General features: G+C 38.9%; 1 protein-coding gene across 1 annotated transcript in view; it reads left to right on the top strand.

Moving 5' to 3' along the window:
- The window catches only part of RIMKLB (ribosomal modification protein rimK like family member B), a 74,893-nt gene extending 61,136 nt beyond the window's left edge, over positions 1-13,757 (top strand). The window contains exons 3-6 of the mRNA XM_062194654.1: positions 2,760-2,990; positions 4,654-4,740; positions 6,280-6,483; positions 12,956-13,757. Of these exons, the coding sequence (XP_062050638.1) occupies positions 2,760-2,990; positions 4,654-4,740; positions 6,280-6,483; positions 12,956-13,419 (986 nt within the window). The 3' untranslated portion in view covers positions 13,420-13,757. The remainder of the gene's footprint in view (positions 1-2,759; positions 2,991-4,653; positions 4,741-6,279; positions 6,484-12,955) is intronic.
- Positions 13,758-17,305: the final 3,548 nt, after the last annotated feature.

Below are 17,305 nucleotides of genomic sequence, written 5' to 3'. Positions count from 1 at the left end.
GCTTTTCTCTCCTCTCTTCTACAGTAGTCTGTTGCTAGAAGATGGAAGTTAACTTTTATGGTTGGGTTCATTATCATTGAATTACATTATACATTTCTCTACTTCTCTTTTTAAGGATTTATTTATTTATATATTGAAAGGCAGCTTGAGAGAGAGAGAGAGAGAGAAAGACACAAAGACACAAAGAGATCTTTCATCTGCCAGTTCACTCCCTGAAGTGATGCAGTGGCCAGGGCTGGTGGGCCAGGCCAAAGCCAGCAGCCTAGAATGCCATCTGAGCCTCCATGGGTGTGGCAGGGTCCAACCATTTGGACCATCTTCCACTGCTTTCCCAGAGGTGCATTATCAGGGAGTTGGATCAGAAAGTGGAACAGGCAGCACTCAAAGGATGCAGGTGGCAGCTTAATCCATGTGCTACAGCGCCGGCCCCCAAATTGCCTTTTTTTTTTTTTTTTTTTTTTTTTTTTTTTTTTTTTTTTTTTTACTTGACAGGTAGAGTTATAGACAGTGAGAGAGAGAGACAGAAAGAAAGGTCTTCCTTCCGTTGGTTCACTCCCCTGATGGCCGCCATGGCTGGCGCTGCGCCGATCCGAAGCCAGGAGCCAGGTGCTTCTTCCTGGTCTCCCATGCAGGTGCAGGAGCCCAAGCACTTGGGCCATCCTCCACTGCCCTCCCGGGCCACAGCAGAGAGCTGGACTGGAAGAGGAGCAACCGGGACAGGATCCGGTGCCCATATGGGATGCCGGCACCGCAGGTGGAGGATTGACCAAGTGAGCCATGGCGCTGGCCCCCAAATCGTGTTCTGTATAGAGCTTAGCTTAATTTAGCTTAGCTTCCTCCCTCTCTCCCTTCCTTCTTTCCTTCCTTCCTTCCTCCCTCCCTCCCTCCCTTCCTTCCTTTCTTCCTTCAGGCAGAGTTAGAGAGAGATCTTCCATCCTCTGGTTCACTCCTCAGATGGCCACAGTGACCAGGGCTGGGCAAGGCGGAAGCCAGGAGCCAGCTGATTCTTCCAGGTCTCCCATGTGAGTGTAGGAGCCCAAGGACTTGGGCCATCCTCCACTGCTTTCCCAGGCCATTAGCAGGGAGGCTAGATTAAAAGTAGAGCAACTGGGACTCGAACCTGTGACCATATGGAATGCCAGCACTGCAGGCGGCAGCTTAACTTGTTATGCCACAATGCCGGCCCCAATATAACTTTTCTTTACCTTAAGAGATTGTTTTTTTTTTTTTGGTGGGGGGAGGTATTAATGTGGATAAGTATTTAACTGTTGATTTCCAAATAATATTAGGAAGATTGAAAAATTACTAAATTACTTATGTGGAAATATATCTCCTTTTTTCTAATACTGAGTTTTTTGTGTATCAAATATTAACAAAAGGGTGAGTTTGATTGGGACTGGAGAGAGCAGAAGGACATAAAAAAACAAGATCCTGTTGTATGGCTAGTAAGTTACAAAGCCATCAACCTATCCCACCACACCACTGAAATTCATAAAGTTTAAGGAGATAGGTTGAATTGTGTATTTTAGCTAGTGACATCACATATTTCTTTCTTTCTTTTTTTTTAAATTTATTTGACAGATAGAATTAGGCAGTGAGAGAGACAGGGAGAAAGGTCTTCCTTCCATTGGTTCACCCCCTAAATGGGCACCACGGCTGGAGATACACTGATCTGAAGCCAGGAGCTAGGTGCCTTCTCCTGGTCTCCGACGCAGGTGCAGGGGCCCAAGCACCTGGGCCATCCTCCACTGCCCTTCTGGGCCACAGCAGAGAGCTGGACTGGAAGAGGAGCAACCAGGACTAGAACCCGGCGCCTGTATTGGATGCTGGTGCCGCAGGCAGAGGATTAACCAAGTGAGCCATGGCACCAGCCCCGACATCACATATTTCTTCATTGGATGTATCTTACTCCCTTTGCCAACTTTTGAGATACAGTTGGTTATCTTCACCTCAGATAGTATATTTTTAAAAAGAAGCTTGTCTGTCTTTACCTTGAATGAAAAATGGTTTGAAAAATAGAACCATCATAATCTGCTTGATACATGTTTTCCTCTTCTCTTTCTCCCTTTTCAAACACATGACTGTCAGCTGCTTGCAGCAGTGCTCAGTGATAATGAGATGGGAGCAGTATTCGTTTTGTTTCTTTTGTACCATTGGTGAGGGATCTGGGAAAGAGTTTATTGGTTCCTTCTCATTCTCAAAAGGGCATCCTCAATTATCTTTATATACAGAAGATCAACTTAGTATGTACTAAGTTAAGATTTCAACAAACTGAAAATGAATCTTGATAAAGAATGGGATGGGAGAGGGAGTGGGAGATGGGATGATTGCGGGTGGGAGGGAGGTTATGGGGGGAAAAAGCCACAACAATTCAAAAGTTGTACTTTGTAAATTTATATTTATTAAATAAAAGAAAAAGGGCATCCTTTGAAGATAAGAATTTTGTCTCTACCTGGAATTAACAGTTATGTAGGACTTGGAAACACATGATTGCTGGGAATTTAAGATGCTAACTACAGAGCAATATTTTAGTAGAAAACAAAACGCATCTTGGTAGGAAGTTCTAGCAGATATGAAAGTCTTATTTTTACATTATAGGCATATGTTCTTACACTTGTTTTTGATGCTTGATAATTAGTATATTGGTTCTTAACCAGCCTTAATAAACCTTTGTGATCCAAGTTTTGGTATATTACCATCCCTCTATATAATTGTACATTTCATCCTAATTGTTTTGTCTGCATTCTTATACATTTCAGGTTTACGGATCAATGGAGAACTAATCTCTGCCTACCCCCAGGTGGTGGTAGTGAGAGTACCAACCCCTTGGGTGCAAAGTGATAGTGACATTACTGTCTTGCGCCATCTAGAGAAGATGGGATGCCGACTGATGAACCGACCTCAAGCCATCCTAAACTGTGTTAATAAATTCTGGACATTTCAAGAGTTGGCTGGCCATGGTGTTCCATTGCCAGATACTTTCTCTTATGGTGAGCTCACTAATTACAATGTATAGACTAAGTGTTAAAATCACTGACTGTTTTGAGAGCCATACTAAGCTAATAGTATACATTTCTAGATATGAAAAAGCTTCTCACAGAAGTAGTTTTTTAGAGTTAACAAACTGGACAGAAGAATTATGAACCATATCTGAAGATTAGTTTCATGATATGGGATGGAATGGGTTTAGAAGACTTTCTCAATAAAGGATAAGATAGTAAATATTTTCAACTTTACAGGCCATCAATTCTCTATAGTAACCTTCATTGAAGCTGATGTAAGCTGCTGTAGATGTTTATCTGATCACACATGAATAACAAACAAGTCACAAATAGGCGCAAGTTATAGGACCATGCTTTGAGTAGCACTACTGTAAACAATATACTTAATATGGTTCCTTCCCTTCTGTTTCTAGCTTGGACTCCATCAAACTTACTGTAAGTTAGTACAGAGTTCTCCATAAGAGCATTTCTCTAAATAAATGTCCAGTAGAATGCTTGAATATTTAATGTGGCTTTAAAAAGAAATTCCTGTCCTCATTGTTTATATTTTACAGGTCTCCCCCCTCACCTCCTCAAGCCTATATGTTGCTGTTTTTAAGCAGTAATAAATGGAATACTTGAGAATTCTTTGTCCCCAATGCTTTTGTGATTTTATGGCTTATATCGTGGTTCTATAGTTTGGACTTTATAAGAATGGAAAAGAGGGAAAAAAAAAGATAGCCAAATTAGCAGATATTACCTTTGTAATAATGTTGATGGTTTAAAATTTGATAACTGAGTTCTCTTAATTTAGGTTTCAAATTTTTCATATTGTAAATGTTTAAAGAAGTTCTACTGGAGTTAATTTTTCTGTCATGCTTTTTTTTTTTTTTTTTTTTAAAGATTTATTTTATTTATTTGAGAGAGTTACAGAGAGAAGGGTCTTCCATCTGCTGGTTCACTCACCCAGTGGCCATAACGGTTAGGGCTGAGCCAATCCAAAGCTAGGATCCAGGAGCTTCCTCTGGGTCTCCCACATGGGTGCAGAGGCCCAAGGACTTGGGCCATCCTCTACTGTTTTCCCAGGCCCATTAGCAGAGAGCTGGATCAGAAGTGAAGCAGCCAGGACTTGAACCGGCATCCATATGGAATGCAGGCTCTGCAGGCTGGGGCTTTAACCCACTGCACCATAGCATTGGCTCCTGTCATGCTGATTTTTATAGCTACAAACCATTTTTGCTCTAATCTTGCTATTGTGTTATTTGTTCTTGGGTCATAAAGACAGTAAGAAACAAGACTTAACCAATGGATGCTGAGTACCTCAGTATAGAAGGAACTCTGATTAATAAGGGAGGTAAGAAAAATTAGTATGTGTGTTTGATAATAAAGAGGCATACATGCATATATAGCATCTCTTCAAACTTGGATACATCTTAAGCGACTGATTCTTCAATATCTTAATCCAGTCAGGGAATTGGATATATTAAAAGATATGTTAAAGCATCTAAAGTGTTTGAAATTATACTTTCAGCTCATTATTTTCTTCAAGAAAAACAAAATTAGCCATTAGGCTCTTAACTTTCTATGTCCCTTTCTCTGTCTTTAGTGTAAATTAAATTGATCACAAAATGCCTCTGCTGCTATTGTTAAATTTCTTTTTTGCTCAAACCAGGTGGTCATGAAAATTTTGCTAAAATGATTGATGAAGCAGAAGTACTGGAGTTCCCAATGGTAGTGAAGAATACAAGGGGTCATAGAGGTGTGTATGAGTTGTTGCTGTAATATATAACTTTGAAATTACTCTTGCAAAGCAATAAGAGTAATTTTGAAACAGGGCTTTTGATGAATAATTATTGGGAAACGATAGGTGCATGATATCTCAAGATTATAGACTACTGTGAGTTGTTCAGTTAGGCTAGAAACTCTTTTTGCTCAGTGATTATTCTAGAGAATTAGCGTGCATACTTAGTTAAATGTCTTCATTGTTCTCTCTCTCTAAGATTTATTTTTATTTATTTGAGTTATAGAGAGAGTAGGAGATACATAGAAAAAGAGATCTTCCATCTACTGATTCATTCCCCAAATTGCCGCATGGCCAGGGCTGGGCCAGGTAGGAGCCAGGAGCTTCTTCTGGGTCTCCCACGTGGGTGCAGAGGCCCAAGTACTTGGGCCATCTTCGGCTGTTTTCCCAGGCTCCTTAGCAGGGAGCTGGATCGGAAAGTGGAGCAGCCGGAACTTGAACTGGTGCCCATACAGGATGTTGGCATTACAGGCAGTGGCTTTGCTCAATACGCCACAATGCCAGCCCCAATGTTTTCTTCTACAGTACAATGACCTTAGATCATTAACTTCAGTCACACCCCTTAATTTATGTAGAAGACTTAAATGTTGGGAGAGTGGTAGAAACAGATTATTAATCTTGTTAGTATATTTTTATATTATTTCACTAATATTTTTAAAAAGATTTATTTGTTTGAAAGGCAGAGACACTGAGAGAGATCTTTAATCTTCTGGCTCACTCCCCAAATGCCTGCAATAGCTAAGACTGGGCCAGGCTGAAACCAGGAGCTTGGGACTCCATCCAGGTCTTCCACCTAGATAGCAGGACCTCAGGCACTTAGTCCGTCATCTGTTTCCTCCCAGGCACCTTAGCAGGAAACTGATTGGAAGCAAAAATAGAGAACTCAATCTGAGGCACTTTGACAGTGTCTGAATAGCAGTCCAAACCCGCAACACCTTATTGCCACCCCTACCTCATTAATTTTTATAACTAAATTACTTTGGCTAAGGAAAACTTAAAAAGGAAACATAAATGTAATTGATTCTATAATAGCAGATTGGGACACAAGAAGGGGCAGGCAAGTAGGGATTAACTGCCCACGTTTGCTTACTTACATATATGTATTAAGATTTATTTATTTATTTGAAAGGCAGAATTACAGAGAGGCAGAGGCAGAGAGAGGTCTTCCATCCGCTGGTTCACTCCCCAGATGGCTGCAATGGCCAAAGCTGTGCCAATCCAAAGCCAGGAGCTAGGAGCTTCTTCTGGGTCTCCCATGGGGGTGCAGGGGCCCAAGGACTTGGGCCATCTTCTGCTTTCCCAGGCCATAGCACAGAGCTGGATCGGAAGCGGAGCAGCTGGGACTAGAACCGGTGCCCATATGGGATGCCACACTGCAGGCAGTGGCTTTACCTGATATGCCACAGTGCTGGCCCCACGTACTATATTTTTAATACATATTATTAAACTGTGTTGTATACATTGTATGTACTTTATTTAATTCTTTTTCAATCACAGGCAAAGCTGTATTCTTGGCTCGAGATAAGCATCATTTGGCTGATTTAAGCCATCTTATTCGCCATGAAGCTCCATACCTGTTCCAGAAGTATGTAAAAGAATCTCATGGACGAGATGTACGTGTCATTGTCGTGGGAGGCCGGGTAGTTGGCACCATGTTACGTTGTTCAACAGATGGGAGAATGCAAAGCAACTGCTCGCTAGGTAAGAACAATTCTAGTGTCTTTACAGTGGTACTACACCTTGTCTACTGAGTATTTGTATATAACTATAGGTCTTTTTACTCAACAAATTGAAAAACATCTTCCACCTATAAATATGATCTATAAATTATTACCAGTGCAATAAGTATTTTTGTGTGTGTTGGTTTTTCTGATTTGATTAGATTTTACTGAATCAAAAATTTTCTTTCACCTGGGCTCAATTTTGTAATTCTGTTCACACATGTAAGAGTTGTCTGATCCAAATTACAGATTCCCTCTTCCATCCTTGATGACATATTTACATGGTTGAATTCATTTACTGCTGGTTTTGATTTTCTTAAATATGTATTTTCTGAGATCACTTGTTGGTGAAGTTAATTAGAGCTTACTCTTTGGATTTTTTCCCCCTTTATTTATTTATTTATTTTGAAAGGCAGAGTTACAGAGAGAAGGAGAGAGAGAGAGAGATCTTCCATTTGCTCATTCACTCCCCAGATGTCTGTAATGGCCAGAGCTGGGCCAGTTCAAGGCTAGGAACCAGGAACTTATTCCAGGTCTCACACATGTGTGGTAGGGGCCCAAGGACTTGGGCCATCTTCTCTGCTTTCCCAGGCACAATAACAGGGAGCTGGATTGACAACTGGGACTCAAACAAACATCCATATGGGATAATGGCACTGCAGGTGGTGGCTTAACACACTAACCTGCCTCTTTTCTGTTTATATCCCTCAATCTAACTTCTCTATCCTGAAGTTTTCTCCTTATTTAATAATGGCTGCACTATCCTTCCAGTTTAGAGCAAAATCAAGAGTTATCCTGATCTCTCTCTTCCCTTAAACCTTATATCCAGACTATCAAGAACTCCTTGAAATCTCTACTCTAAAAATGTAGCCAAATCTAACATTTTCTCATCATCTTCACAACTGATACTGTCTTCTCTCTTAATTTGATTACCCATGTTAGCCCATGTTCATTCCTGCAATCTGGAAATAGTGCTTGGAAAATTCCAGAAATAGTAATTCATAAATTTTAAATTATTCTTTCTGAGTAGTGTGTTAATCTCATGCTATTCTATGTAGTTTTCCAGGCCCAGGATATGAATTGTTTCTTTGTCTATCCTATCTGTACTGAATACAGTACCCACCTCTGAAGTCTTGGTTATCAGATTGACTGTGGTATCACTGTGCTTGTTTTCAAATAATTTATTTTACTAAAGATGTCTCAAGTAGTATGTGACAGTTTTATTATAGTATATTCTTGCAATTATTCTATTTATTATTAGTTGTTCATCTCTTACTGTGCCTAATTTATTAAGCTTTGGTATTTGTACTAAAGGGAAAAACAGTATACTGAAGGTTCAGTATTGTCTAGTTTCAGGTATTTTTGAGGGTGTTAAAATATATCCCCTGCAGAATGGAGAAACTACGTAGTGCAAGTCAAGTGAAGGCAGGCCTTGCTTGAAATTCCTCAGTAGCTCCGTATTTTATTTAGAGAAAAACCTAAATTCTTACAATGGTCATAAGCTTCAACCTGATTTGTTTCCAAGTTAGTGTCCCTGAAATCTACAGCCAAATAGATGAATCTTAAGAACATAATGTTGATTAAAAATGTAATTCACAAAATGAACATATGGCTGCTTGTGTTTCTGAAGAAGGGGTCATGGTTGGGTATGTGGCACAGCAGTTAAGATGCCACTTGGGCTGCTGGTGTTCCGTATTGGAGCGGGAGGCATCCAGCTTCTTGCTAATGTGATGCTCCTACCCACACGGGAGACCTGGATTGAATTTTTAGTTATAACCTTGGCCTGGCCCAGCTCTTGCTGTCACAGGCATTTGAGAACTGAACCAGCAGATAAAATATTTGTTTTTCTCTCTGTCTCTCTGCCTTTCAATTAAATGAATTTAGATTTTAAAAATCAAAGAAGGAATTAGAACAAGTAGAACAGCAGCAGTCATTAAATATAAAGGAAATGTTCCTGAAGTTTTGAGGGAACTGAAAGTATAGGAAAAACACATCATGTTTTTCTGGGCAAAATTCAATGAAATGTTCATGTACCTAGTCCAGAAAACCAAACTATAATAAAAAGTAAGTAAAGAACCAAAAAGTGTGCAATCATAAACAAACAAAAAAAGACCTACTTTTTTTTTTTTTAAGATTTATTTATTTGAAAGTCAGAATTGCACAGAGAGAGAAGGAGAGGCAGAGAGAGAGAGAGGTCTTCCATCTACTGGTTCACTCCCCAACTGGCCACAACGGCTGGAGCTGCGCTGATCCGAAGCCAGGAGCCAGAAGCTTCCTCTGGGTCTCCCACATGGGTTCAGGGGCCCAAGGACTTGGACCATCCTCCACTGCTTTCCCAGGCCATAGCAGAGAGCTGGATCAGAAGTGGAGCAGTCAGGACTTGAACTGGCGCCTATATGGGGTGTTGGCATTGCAGGCAGTGACCCCACCTGCTATGCCATAGTGCTGGCCTCAAGACCTGCATTTTAAGTAAAACAAGAAATAAGTTGGCCTCTAAACTCTCTGCAGTTTCACTTAGCTAGAAAAATATTTATCACAGATTTGCTCATGATAGGAGTAAAGGCAAGCAATCTAGATATCCAACAATAAATTATTTAAAAATTGTACATTCATAAACTAGGAGCTATGCAATAATTAAAATTATATAGTTGGGGTAGGGATTATGATATAGTGGGTTGAGCCATCTTTTGAGATGCGCACATTCCATATCAGAATACCTGGTCCTAGTTCAAGTTCCAGCTATTCCATTTCCAATCCAGCTTCCTGCTAATATTGCTCCTGGTAGGCAGCAGGTGATGGCTCAAGTACTTGGACTCCTATTACCCATGTGGGAGAACAAGATGGAGTTCCAGGCTCCTGGTTTCAGCCTATGCCAGCCCCAGCTTTGCAGGCATCTGGGGAGTGAACCAGCAGATGGAAAATCTCCCTCTTTCCCTCCCTTCCTCTCTCCCTGTTTCTCTTTCTGTGTCTCATTGTGCCTTTTAAATAAACAAGCAAATCTTTTTTTTAATTGCAAGTCACAGCAGAGAATATATGCATAATGATTCCATATCTTTTAATGGAAAAAATTCAGTCCATTTTTATTGTAATTACTAATATGCTTCATCTTATTCTTTCAGTCTTGTGCTTGTTATTTTTTAAGTACTTATTTTTCATGTATTTTCTTCTACTTGAAAGCCAGAAAGAGAGAGAGAGAGCGAGCTTCCAATCACTGGTTCACTCCTCTGCAGCAGGCAGGGCCGGGCCAGGCCAAAGCCAAGAGCCCAACTCCATTTGAGGCTCCCATATGGACTACATGGTCCCAAGCCATCATCTTCCCAGGATTCATTCACGGGAAACTGGATTGGAAGCAGAAGAGCTGAGACTTGAAGTGACACTCCCAACACAGGATGCGGGTATTGTGAGCTGCAGCTTAACTTACTACATCACAATACCTGCCCCTGTGTTTGTTATTTAGCTTAAATTATTTCTTCTCTCTTCTGATTTTTAGTGACTTATAATATACCATTAATTCCATTTTCAGTTCTGCTCCTCTTTCCCTCAACCTCATTAATGTGGAAGATTAGCTTGATTTTGCATTCCGTCAGTAATTATTTTTTCTTTCTCAAGGTGTATAATTCGACATAGTCTGTTTTGTTATTTGAGAAGATAACAATTTTCCCTGATAATCTTTACTACTTCTCTGTGTCATCATAACATTATGAAGTCTTTGGAAATATCTTCCCTTCCCCTCGGTGATCTCTCATTCCCTCCTCTTCAGTGAGGAAATTGGGCAGCTTTACTTCCTTCCCTACTCCTTTCTCTTGACTCAGTTATTCGTTGAACAAATAATTTTGAGCACCTCCCTTTGCCTGGTAGCTTTGCCAGGTAGCTGTATAGCACAAGATTTCCTGCTTTAATGGGTGTTACGTTCCATTGTTTTGCTATAATTATTTAACAGTTTAGTTCCCGTCTAGACTGGAATTTCTCTTCTTGTTCAAGATGTCTTTTATAGCACTTAACATTATATCCATTCCCAGTCTTCATCCACTTAAAATTAATTATTCCTACATTGTAAATTTCATTACTTACTACTCTTTAGTCGCCATCTTCGTCTTTCCATATCTTTTTTTTTTGACAGGCAGAGTGGATAGTGAGAGAGAGACAGAGATAAAGGTCTTCCTTTTTGCCGTTGGTTCACCCTCCAATGGCCACTGCAGCCGGCGCATTTCGCTGATCCAAAGCCAGGAGCCAGGTGCTTCTCCTGGTCTCCCATGGGGTGCAGGGCCCAAGGACTTGGGCCATCCTCCACTGCCTTCCTGGGCCATAGCAGAGAGCTGGCCTGGAAGAGGGGCAACCAGGAGAGAATCCGGCACCCCAACCAGGACTAGAACCCGGTGTGCCGGCGCTGCAAGGTGGAGGATTAGCCTGTTAAGCCATGGCGCCAGCCTTGCCATATCTTAAGATCTGTTTTTAGTCATAATACAAGTAGTGTATTATGTCATTATTAGTATCTTTTCTTTTATGATTTTTCCTTAAATTTTTTTGTCTGTGCTTTGATTTTCTAAATTAACTCTTAAAAGAGCTTGTATTCTCTCCTTTTCTCTAGTTTTTGTTTTATGTTTTTTGAAAAGCAGAGAGATAGAGACAGATCTTCCATCTACTGGTTTACTCTCCAAATTTTCTTAACAGCTGGGCCTGGGCCTGGTGTGAGCTAGGAGACTGGGACTCAATCTAAGTCTCCCACGTGGGTGGCAGGGATTCAACTACTTGAGGCATCATCTGTTACCTCCTAGAATGTGCATTAGCAGGAAGCTGGAATCGGAAGCAGAGGCAGGGCTCTAACTTAGGCACTCCAATATGAAATACAGGCATTCCCAAACAGCATCTTGACTGCTGGCCAAATGCCTGTCATCCTGTAATGAATTTATTTTAGTTTGGGAATTTTTTTTTTAGCTTCAGTAAGTCTTTTTGTGCTGAATTTGAGTCTCCTTAATGTGCTTTTGTTTTCTTCGTTCAAGTCATAAACGGATTGTTATTTTTGTTGTTGTTGTCATAACAGGGTTTGAGTAGCTCTGATTATGTGGAAAATTTCCTAAGGCCTCAGTCCTATAGATGCAGGACAACAAAGTCATCTAATTCATGAGCCAGTATTCCAATACCCTTTCTGTTTCCTGAACAGCTCTATTCTCTCAGTCTCAACTGTGGGGGTAGGTGTCAGTTTACGTGTAGAGCTACTTTTTGGCCTCTTTGGATTCAGAGATAGCAGGCATACTCTCACAATATTATCAGCTTTATTCCTATGGGTATGCAGAACTCTTTTGACTTTGATCCAAGTTCTTTTCAGTGTTCTTTGCTCTTCAATCTTTAGTTTCCAAGGGAGAATCTAGTTCTTTTACTCTCTGTCAGCTATCAGCCAAGCCCATGACTTCACCTACACCCAGCTAGATATCTTATGACTTGGAAGCCTTTAGCTTAGGAATAGCAGATAGTTTGGAGTGAAGGCTATTCAGGAAGAGAGCCACACTCAGGTTACCATGTTCTTTTCCTCTGTTCTGTGTATCTCTATTGTTTTCACGTATCAAAAACTAGTAACACAGCACTTTTATTTATATAAAATAACGTGGTCTAATTGTGCTTACGTAAAAGTTCCTTGTACATTTGACCCTCTTCATCTTCAGGTTCTGTATCCACAGATCCAACCAGGTGCAGATTGAAAATACTTGGTGGGGGGATTCCAGACAGTTCCAAAAAGCAAACCTTGAATTTACCATATACCAAGCACTATATTGAGTCCATGTGAATGAAATGATGCATAGGTACACCCTGCTATAGCCTTGTGCCATCTCACAGATGCTCAGTCTCTCTCCAACACTCATTGTTTGAGCATTGTTCCCCTCATGTCTCTTTTGTCTACTATGCAATTTGGCAAACAGTGGTTGTGTTTGTAAGTGAACATGTACAGACTTTTTTTTCTTATCATTATTCCCTAAATATTGCAGTAACAACTATTTACATTATATTAGGCATTATGAATCATCTAGGGATGATGTAAAATATACAGGAAGATTGCATAGGTTGTATGCAAATACTGTGCCATTTCATAGGAGGGGTTGAGCACTCACCAACTTTTGTTTGTTGTGGGGTCCTGGAAATTCAGCCCCCTGAATATGAGGGACTATTGTGCTTAGTCCATATTATTTCAAGTACAGTAGACTTGAGGGAAAGGTTAATGTATTCAGAAAAAATAACTGTGAAAAATTACTAAATCATCAAATTTTGAAAGACTGGGTAGGTAAAGGATTTCTAGTGAAGAGAACGTCAAAGGCTTCAAAGTCCCAATTTCACTCTAGACTAGTACCTTTTTCTTTATTACTGATTTAGAAAAAAGGGTTAGCCTTAGAGGTCAACATTAATTTTTCTTCAAGAGTTTATCATTGTAGTAACTTTTAATTTTGTTTATCTTTTGCCAGGTGGTGTGGGGATGATGTGCTCATTGAGTGAACAAGGGAAGCAGCTAGCCATCCAGGTGTCTAACATCCTGGGCATGGATGTGTGTGGCATTGACCTGTTGATGAAGGATGACGGCTCCTTCTGTGTCTGCGAGGCCAATGCAAATGTAGGTTTCATCGCCTTTGATAAGGCTTGTAATCTAGATGTAGCTGGTATCATAGCGGACTATGCCACCTCCCTTCTGCCCTCTGGCCGGCTCACCCGGCGTATGTCCCTGCTCTCCGTGGTGTCCACGGCCAGTGAGACTAGTGAGCCGGAGCTGGGTCCCCCAGCCAGCACTGCTGTCGACAACATGAGCGCAAGTTCCAGCTCTGTCGACAGTGACCCTGAAAGCACCGAGCGAGAGCTGCTCACCAAGCTCCCAGGGGGCCTGTTCAACATGAACCAGCTGCTAGCCAATGAAATCAAACTCCTGGTGGAGTGACTCCACCGGTAAATAATTAACCAACAATACTCTTGTAAAACTTTATTTTCTTCCTTTTTTTTTTCCTTTTCTATTTTAACCAACTTGCAATGCTGTTCATGGAGGATGTTCAAGAAGATAATAGAAAATTAGAGTTAGTTGGAGTGAAGAAGGGTAGATGGAGGAGACCTCTGCTAGTGAGATGTTACTGACTTGGATTTATAAATCCCACAGAATAGGTGGGATATAGAAAATGTCAGGCTCATAGTTACCCTTTTAAATTACTAACATTTGTTTGCTCTCAGGCCATGAGGAAAATATAAATTTTGGTCATGGTCCCTTTTGTTTTTGAGCAAAAATTGTTTCGATACCAATATCTGAATAGCATAATTTCATGTTGTGTTGCAAGATTTTTGTAATGAATAGGAAAATAACTACTAAATTACACAACTTTTATTTATATACAAATCTGAAAATTCAGCCATTTCCCTATTAAGTAGCAGCATTCATTTATAGTTATTTATGAAATACAAGGGGCTCTTTTATTGGGATTTCTTATTTTTGTCTTTTGTCTTTTGTTTATTCCCTTAATTGGAGTGGGAGGGCGAAGTGAATATAACTCAATAAAGGCTCTTTAATGACACAGTTGGCATGTTTGCATGATGGAAGGGAAGTGAACAGTATTGCAATGTCTGGTTTATAAATTAACATTTACTCAATGTAGATAAAGTTACTAGTTTAAACTGTGTGCATTGACTTGTATTTGTTAGTGTTTTAGTCTTTTTTGAAAGATATATGCTCTGTTAATGTTGCATTTTTAAAATTCATGCTAGTCTAACATTCCCTACTCTATGCCTGCATCTTTAACAATGGCCAAAGTGAAGAAAATGCTATCTTTTTTGTTAACAAGACACTGACTTGAAACATGTATATTTAGAGCCTTTTATTTTTTCCTTTTTTTCTTTTGGTGGTTGGACATTCTGAGGATAAGCAAAAATATTTTTGGGGGGACAAATTAAGGGCCTATAAGTTCTTAAGTATAAAGCTGAAGTGATTTCTAATGCCACCGTTACTTATTTGCATTTTTCACATTTTATGAGGGAGTATATCTGTATGTTTTTGCACGCATGCATGTGTATGTGTTTTGCTTTTTGTTTACACCAACCTATCAGAAGGGATAGATTCTAGAAAATGGAGCATGATGGGAAACAGTTTTTGACTCTAAAAAACAGATGAGTTGTTTTCATAACTTAGATTTATTAGAATAGAGCTAGGATTCACCTAAAGACATAAGGAGAGTAGATGCTTCTTAGACTTTTTTGTGTATATGTATGTTTGTTTTTTTTCCCCCGCTTTGTTTCTAAACTGTTCAGTGTGTGATTTATTCAAGGCTACATGCTTTTCTTCAATGCTTCTGGCTATGCATTTTCTCTTTTTACATATAGAATTTGGGGTGGGTTTGGCTGTATGTTTTCGTCTGGGGACTTAGCAGTATTGAGTCTCATATAGCCCTACTCTTAAGCCTTCAATACTGTACACTCTATATTTCTTAATTTATAAAAGCCCTCAAACTGCATAGAATGAGCCTTTAAAACATGGATAAAGCTATCCCAATGATGAGTTTGGAAGGTGTGTTAAGAAATGGAGATGCTGCAGAGCTCAACATAATTATTTAAACAGCAAATTCCATCTCCCTACAAATCCTCTGAAGCTTTTACCCAAGCCCTTTCTTGCCTCTTCAGTGCTATTTTCCTTCAGATGGACCTTAAACATAATTTCTTGGACACTACTAGAGAGACGTCGAGGCAATAATAAAAGATCAGTATTAACCAGCTCTAACAGAGGTTTGATCATGCTTACTTGTACAGTTTTCCCCCATTTCAAAAAGCAATGTAATAAAATTTGTTTTTTCCATAGAATTAAATAATATTAAAATTGAGTGAAAGGTTGATTGTTGACAAATAGAATAGTACCTCTAATCTGTGCACTGTCTCATTTCACCTCAGAAGAAAGATAACCTAAGAGTTCTTAATTTAGAATATTCTAATCCATCTAAAAGAATTTGACTTTCACAGAGCTACTGGGAGACTCACCTAAGTACCTCTGACTCATTAACAGAAAGAAATCCTTGGTACTTCTTTTGCTGAATGGCCACACTTTGGAGGATGCATACTGTTTGGTATAGAGAAATAAACAAGGAAGAAAAAACTGCTTAGTTAAATCATCATTCATATGTTTGTGTAGAGACCGTCTGGTTGCCACATATATTATGATACACATGCTTTGAATAGTTGGATATCACATGTATATAGATTCAGAATGAATTTTAAAACAAATAGAAAAACCTCTTGGTGAAAAATTCAAGGTTTGTGTTGGTGGGGTAAGGGACCAGGAAAAATGTAGTTAGCCTTTTAAAAACTTTTTACCAGATTGACCGACTATATTTATGAAATAATCTGAAATTATTTTACCTATAGTTTTATTTACCTTCCATCTTTAGTGCATTTACACTATGTTAAAACGTATCTTTACCAACCTGTTTCTGGATTGTACACTCATGTTAGAATGAAAAGGGCAAGAATGATCATCCTATACTTTTAAAAATATGGATATGTTTTTGAATTCCCTCAGAGATTAAGGTAAAGAATAAGAACAAATCATTCTGGAAGAACCCAAAGAAACAGCAGCAGATATTTAAGTGAAAGCTAATTTTATTTTCATAATTGTTTAATAACTTTTGTAAACTCTTCATTGCTGTTATGAGAGGTAAAAATGTATTTATCAACTATGTATAATCATCATGCCAAAATCTGAATTATTGTAAAATATGTATGTATTGTTAAAATTGTAATTCTAACTTGTATTTTTAAATTAATACTTTCTAATACTGTTTTTATGTCACCCATGTTGAAAACTGGACTTTTAGTATATACCTAAGTATGGACTATTCCATTTTAAATTTTTAATAGTTTTTTCTCTTTTTTTTTGGTGCCTATAATTAATTGATTGGTCATTTCTGCTGGCTTTTCTCCAATGAACTTTAGTCTTTCTGTTTATGCTATCAATAAGAAAACTACCCTGGAACATTAGCAAAATCCAACAAGAGACTTGCTTTCATCAAGCACTTTGTCAGACTTTGAGAAGGTATCCAAGGCATTGAAAAAAGTCATTGACTTTCAAAATCATCTCTTCTTTTTCTCAAGAAGAAAACAGTGGGAAAGCAGATTCTCTTCATTCAGTGAATCCCCAGTTTGGGTTTGGGGGCTTAGAGACATTGTGAAATCAAATCTTGTGTTATATTTTTCTCCTGGCTCGCTTTTTTTGAGAAGGTTTATGGGCTATTTGGCTGGTGAGACACGATCCCCTCCTAAGAAAATGTAGGTGCTCAGACAGGTAACCTCTGCTGCTACTGTTTTTATGTTTGTTTGTTTAATTTCATTTAAAATTTGTTTTTGTTGTACTAGGATTTTTTAAAAAAATGTAATATATTGCAGGATTCATAACCAGGTTCACTGCTTGCTTGCTTTCTTTCTTTTTTTTTTTTCCTTAAAACAAAACAAAGATTCATTTAAAATACATTTAGGCACTTTTGAAACTTGGATTTTGGAATGTTTCAGTAGTGGACAGAAATCTGCTGTTGGAATCTTCTAGTCTTCCAGGTTTAATTTGAAATGTTTTTAGTTTTGTTTTGGAGTTTTGTGTGGTATTTTATTTCCTTTACACCAATGTCTTTTTGCCATGCTGTTTGGGGTGGCTACCTAACTCTAGTGAAAATTCTTTCTACATTAATGAACATTTGACCTTTAAAAAATTCCTTAATGTTTTACATTTTTAAAATTGTTTTTAAAGAAATATTCTAACTGCTTGCACTGTTACTGTTCTTTGCCAGCCTTTTCAGGAGCCAAAA

The sequence above is a fragment of the Lepus europaeus genome, chromosome 6, assembly GCF_033115175.1.
Source record: "Lepus europaeus isolate LE1 chromosome 6, mLepTim1.pri, whole genome shotgun sequence".
Taxonomy (NCBI): domain Eukaryota; kingdom Metazoa; phylum Chordata; class Mammalia; order Lagomorpha; family Leporidae; genus Lepus; species Lepus europaeus.
Note: the sequence above shows the minus strand (reverse complement) of the source record. Positions and strands in the feature narration are given on the sequence as shown.